Source organism: Trachinotus anak, unplaced genomic scaffold (assembly GCF_046630095.1).
Source record: "Trachinotus anak isolate AG129_WGS33_773 ecotype Australia unplaced genomic scaffold, CSIRO_AGI_Tana_v1 ptg000025l, whole genome shotgun sequence".
Taxonomy (NCBI): Eukaryota; Metazoa; Chordata; class Actinopteri; order Carangiformes; family Carangidae; genus Trachinotus; species Trachinotus anak.
This window is the reverse complement of record NW_027273876.1, coordinates 14,593,954-14,600,000: the sequence shown is the minus strand read 5'-3', so window position 1 is coordinate 14,600,000 and position 6,047 is coordinate 14,593,954. Positions and strand designations below refer to the sequence as shown.

Here is a 6,047-nt window from a genome sequence, read left to right as displayed (position 1 = left end):
CTCTCTCTCTTTCTCTCTCTGTCTCTTTGTGTTTCTATTCATCCTTCTGTCCTTCGTGTTTTCTCCCTTTCTGAACATAGTAATGCAGTCTAAAGGCCCTCGTGGGACTGCGCTCAGTGCTAGGACGAGGGCTATACAGAGCAACAACAATCTGAAATTCACAGAAAAAGAAAAGAGCAGAGCTGCTACTGTGTCTGTTATTTCTTCAACTGATCGATTGCAAATTGTGTTTTGGTGGCCTTTTGCCAAAGAACAACCTTCTCAATCAATTTTCTCATTTATTTCTACATATGGGAATCATGCGGACAAGTGAAATGTTTACGGAGGAAAAAGAAAATTACAAGTGGAAGGATCGATGTCCGTCTGACCTCACCTGCTACTCTGTGAAGTTGTGTGTGTTCATGTGGAAGTTCGGAGGCACTTTAAATAAAGGCAAATCTAACTGTAATTGCTAGGAACTCATGCATGCCCAGCGACTGTATACGAGGAGCATGAAAATAACGTTTCATTTCAAGCTCCACTCACACTAAGCAAACCTTATTTGTCAAGACACGTTGCAAAAATGTTTACCTCTGTCTCTTTTTCGGGCTGCGCACTGCAACCATCAACTTTAAAGTCTTCTCCTATCATCTGTAATAACACTGTCATATCTGCTGCTTTTGCACACTATGTCTTCATTGATTAACATTGGTCAAAAGAGGTTACAGCGCGTAATATATCCAAGCAATACTATCTTTAAGTTAAGATAATAACCGACTGCTGTTGGCTTCTATTGCCATTCTGCCCCAGGCCCTGTGTTAAGGCTCTGTAATTATTGAGCCACCATGTATTTAGCTGGCTAGGGACGCTGAGAACTGCTTCCTCTATCCACCCAGGCTGAAAGACAAGAAAGCAAGAGGGAGAAAATCTGGGAAAATTAGAGAACATCTCAAGCAGAAGAGGAAGAAACATTTTTTTTCTCCAGTGACCAGCAGCACGGGAGCTCGTTTTATAAACAGTTAATCCTACTGCCAGATAAGTAGTTAATCTTTGCTACAGGCCAGTTACAGTTTTGTCATTGGCAGATAAACCTGAAATCTGCAATCACTTTTTACAGCGAGTGCGAGATGGGAGACCTTGAGTCGACAAGCACTCTTGGAATGTGGGAGCTGGACTGAGCCAAAAAGGAAGACAACACCCCCCCCCCCAAAAAAGGAAAAAAAAAACAGAAATAGATTCCATATAACTGCCCCGGGATGGATTATTGCCTCTGTCAGGCATCCACCTGAACTTGCACCAAAGGCTTTGCGGCTTTCAGTGGGAAGCTAGATTTAATGTTCGCGTGTCAATCAAATAAGAAGCCACGGCATTCAATCTGAATCAAACCACGACGTACTGTCGCTGTGTGATGCACTTCGAGACCAGGTGCTCTCCCAGGCTTGATGTATTCTGCTGTGGCACTTTGTGGGGATGCCTGAGAGAAGACTGTGTGTTGTGTTTTATTATTCCTTGTGTGCAGATTCAGCGCTGTCGTACAATAGCCCGCAGCTGACTTCCATCTCCCTGCATACTTGCGTGCATTTTAAAGATTGTGTTCATATCGTCAGTGTCTGTGGCGGCGGGGAGCACACTTGTCCATCACTTTGCAACCCCCCCCCCCTTCTCACTCTTCACTGGTACACCCAGTCCCTGCACGTTAGAGGAACACATTCCCCTTTGGCTGACTTTTAGACTGACACTCAGTGTTGCCAGATTGGGCTGTTTTTGATCCCTCTGGGCTACTTCCTATTTGTTTGAGCTGCTATAATTTGTATTGAGCATCTTGTGAAAATCTGGGTAACTTTTGAACCACTTATAAAGCCAAACAAAAACAGATATAGACCAGTGAACCAAACTCTCCTCTTCTCCAGGAAATACGACTGAGACTGGTGGGACACTTAGTTCAATAGCTCAATGCGCAATAACTGAAAACCAATAAAACCAAATGTCCTTTCAGTCACAGCTAAGTTGGGTTTTTTTTTCAGTCTAAATTGTTATTCAGTTACGGTGTCTCTCTGTGATAGAAACCTTGTAAAAGCTTTTTACAAATGTCGACTTTTTACATTAAAAAAGATCATTCTGTTCTAAATGGTTTTGGGTTGATCTGACTGAACTAAATAAAAACAGGCGTCCAGAGAGAGATCTCTTCTCAGAACAAAACGTACTGTATCAGGAAGGACCTGAAGAGCGAAATGCCTTTTCAGCACTTATTAACGTCCATTATCAGTATGGGACATTGTTATAAAGGTAAAATGTTTACTGATGTCTCAATGCAGATATTTGGAGCCACTTCAGACTTAATAAAAACACAAAACTTAAAATGTGTTTCCATACAGACCAAAAATTTGGCTACTTTTATGATGATTGGGTGAGTTTGAAGCTGTGATCGGGCTTCTTGGGATCAGTCAAACCTGGCAACACTGCTGATGCAGTTTCTCATTCAGGGGACCCTTTGAACTGAACTTTGACCTCTCCACAGCTCACACACAGACAGCCAGCCATTAAACTGCCAAATTGGCACAGGTTCAATCCATGAGCACAACCAAAGTCTACGTCCATCTGCAGGCAAGTGGTCTGTCAAAGTGTCCTTAGTCAAGACACTGGGCTCCCTAGCAGCTTGTTTATTACAGGTCACCAATGATGTTGGTCATCCCAACTTGTGTCAGCCTAAAAGAAGTGTTATTCTAACCCTCCATCTGTGCACTGAAGCCCCCCTGTTGGCTGCTGCCATGGAGTCACCGCCTCTGCTATTTTTTTAATGACTCACCCACACTGGTGATCCTCTGGGTGACCAGGTCCTTCAGCAGAGCATCAATGACCGGGTTGTGTCTGGAGTACAGCTCGTATCTGTTAATCCCAATGTGGAAGCGGAGCCAGTTGGGGTAGGAGTCGGCCGTCAGCTCCCCTGTGGGGCTGAACTCGTCCACGTTGCCTTCAGCATTCCTGGGTGACAGGAGGAAGAGGAAGAAAGTGCAGTTTGAGGATTTTTCAGATTTTTGTGTCGAATAACGTGTTGTGCTAAAGCCCATGAGCACAGATGCAGAGTTAGACGAATGTGATTGCACAGAATTAAACTGTAAGCCCTTTCATGTGATGTTTTGATCTTTAGAGAAATTATAAAACGTTTAATCATGGCTTTTTTTTGTTGCATTAGAGCTGACTGTGAAATGCTTGCGGCTTGCTTTCAAAACGGACTATATGAGCAAAACACTTTACCATGCCTGATCCTCTGCAGCTTTGGGGTCAAATCTGATGTCCGTGTTGACGTTGAACAGCGTGTCCTCGTCTGTCAGAGGCGGCAGGGACCTTTTATACAAGGGGTGGTCATAGAGAGCCAACAACCTTGAACCCTTCACCGGCATGTTCTTGGTCACAGCGGCGTCCTGGAGGAACTGTCTCTTCCTGTCACCGCGCAGCCCGTGGTGCTCCAGCCTCCTGAAAGCCTGCGTTTTGTCGCCTGTAGCCGGGATCTTCTCCAGGGAGTGTGAGGAGACGTTAGAGCTGGGCTCGTTGCTGAAGTCCTGGAGGATCCGCAGGGTGTGCTTGTTAGGCCAGCCCTGCTTCCCCCAGCTCTGAGGCTCCTCGCTCGGCGTGTGGGAGCAGGAGCAGCCGCTGTTGCCGTGCCTCTCCAGCTTTGGTAACAAGTCTATCATTATGTGCATGGAGCATGCGATGAGGAACACCATGAGGATCAGAACCCGGAATTTGCGTACGAGAATCATCTTCATGGTCTCCCTTTTGAGCAGATGTGAGTATTTACTGCAAATGATCAGCACGCAGATGAACAAGCTGACTACATCGCTGATGATGTTTATTAGACTGGACGCCAATCTAACGAAATACACATTAAACACGTACGACCCATCTTCACTTGCCGTCTTGAGTAAAGGATTCAGTGTTCAGCCTTTGTATTTTCAACATCAGAGTTCCGCTTTATTCGAGCGGAGTGTCCGGGCGAGATTTCAGAGGCGCACAATCATCCGCAAGTGTCCAGGTAAAACAGGTCGAGTCGGTTCAGACCAGCGGTCGATTTGCGCAAGCCACATCCTCTTCTCGCTGCCGCTTCCCACCCCCCCACCCCACCGCCCACCCCCCCACCCCCACCCGCCTCTCCTGTCGACCACCGAATATTTCAGGGGGATGACAGAGCAGCGGGCAAGTGAGTGGGATCCAAAAGCGCCTGTGACACGCCGGGAAATTGATCCATTAAACGCCTGTGTCCAAAAAAGAGGTCCGAGTACGCGCGTCCAGCCCCGGTCCTGTCAGGGAGGAAGAGCCGCCGTGGATCAGCTGGGACGTCGACACCGGAGGGTTAAAAAAAAAAAATTGTGCGAGAAGAGCAGCTCTTCACATTTAAATGTTTTTTTAAGGGAAAGTCCCCGAGAAGTAGTCGACGTGTGCGCTCTCATCCACCTCAGGGATCCAGCGACGCGTAACTCTGTCACATCTGGTCCCGGCTAACCGCCCGAGGCGAGCCGACGGAAGGAACCGCACAGGTAACAGGAGACAGGAATCCTCCCGCAGGGCCGGCCAACCTCTATGAGTGTAGCGGGATGAGAGAGAATGCACCTCTTGTAGCATGTGTGAATCTGGGTGGGTGTGTTAAATATGATGGTGAAGCCAAGGCTAGATCCTGCCTTTGCGCAGCGTCACCGTGCGCAGATTGGCTGAGAGGGGAGAGAGAGAGAGAGGGAGGGAGGGATAGTGAGAGAGACACTGCGACCATGTGAAGCATATAACTGCTTGTCTGTATTCCTCTTGGAATAAATCCTCCCTGCACATCCCGGCTGCGCAAGAAGAGGGCGTCTTTCCACTGGCCAATATTCCGTGGGGCTCACACGGCAGCAGCCAAAGCAAAGCGGTGTTTTGTTTTGGTTTTTTTTTTTCTTTTTTCTTTTTAATTCATCTGCTGGAATCCCTCCGAAATGTCTCCTCCGGGACGAGTCAATCCATCGATGATACATTAGACAGGCCTATTAGACTGCTCATCAGTCTGAAGATCCAGTTCCACCCTGCACTGCTGCCACTCAGCAGCAATCATATCTTCAATAATGTTTAAAGGCTGCATGAAATGAAAACCACACAGCACCTTTCAGCACTGCGCTCTCTTAAGGAATAAAAAAAAAAAGGGACTCATGGTGTAGGGAAATAAACTGACTCCACGCTTTTCTGCTGCTCTGACCTCTAACCCATAAACCACATCAAGCACACAGAGTGCATAAATTACCATGAAACCCAAACGCAGCACTCCCCCAATATGCAGTCAGTGGACTAATGTTTCTTTTTTACGGCTAATTGGCAACAGCGTTGTGGCCGCATCCTTGCTTCCCAGTGGCTGTAAATAGGCAGGAGGGACAGGGTAATAAACTGCTTGCATTTCATAATATGGCATATATACATGAGTAACTGATCACTCTGTATGCGATTACCTCCCTAGATTAGTTTATAATTAAAAAGAGCCCAGAGAGCGAGGGAGGGAGGGAGGGAGATGGCAGTGGCTGTTGAGCTAACCACAGAACAGATGCACAAGAAAGTCTCAATAAAGCTGATATAGGCACAAAATTAAAACAGCAGCACAGAGAACTTTGCTAATCTGAGGCTCTAAATTGTGTGCGTGTGTGATACAGCGAGTGTCCGGTGTCAAACTTTGTCTCCTGCACCAGGAGGAACTGGTTTATCAGGGAGGTGCACCTCTTTCCCCTTAAATTACTGTGTAATGGAGGGTTTGCAAGCATAAGACACACTGGCCACTGACATTTTGGGGCCCTTTAACAGTGACTGATTCCCAACAAGGCAAAAAGGTCCATCAGATTGCCTCCGCTGGTGTTTGATGTCAGTGATAGCGCGAGTGTGGAAGACAAAGTGATGCTTGTTGCCTATCCAGATCTCATGCCAGCCGCTGTAGCCTGTGGCCTACTAGCCTGAGGTGAAACAAGCAAAGATGAATGTGTATTGATGTCAGTCAGACATGGATCTCAGCAGTCGATGGGTCAATGGTTCCTCACAAGGCCTGTCTTGTCTTGTGCAAC

General features: G+C 46.9%; 1 protein-coding gene across 1 annotated transcript in view; it reads right to left on the bottom strand.

Annotated features, from left to right (window-relative positions):
- fam20cb (FAM20C golgi associated secretory pathway kinase b) overlaps positions 1-4,019 on the bottom strand; it is a 49,539-nt gene extending 45,520 nt beyond the window's left edge. Inside the window, exons 1-2 of the mRNA XM_071462274.1 lie at positions 3,235-4,019; positions 2,786-2,961 (exon numbers count right to left, since the gene is read on the bottom strand). Of these exons, the coding sequence (XP_071318375.1) occupies positions 2,786-2,961; positions 3,235-3,746 (688 nt within the window). The 5' untranslated portion in view covers positions 3,747-4,019. The remainder of the gene's footprint in view (positions 1-2,785; positions 2,962-3,234) is intronic.
- Positions 4,020-6,047: the final 2,028 nt, after the last annotated feature.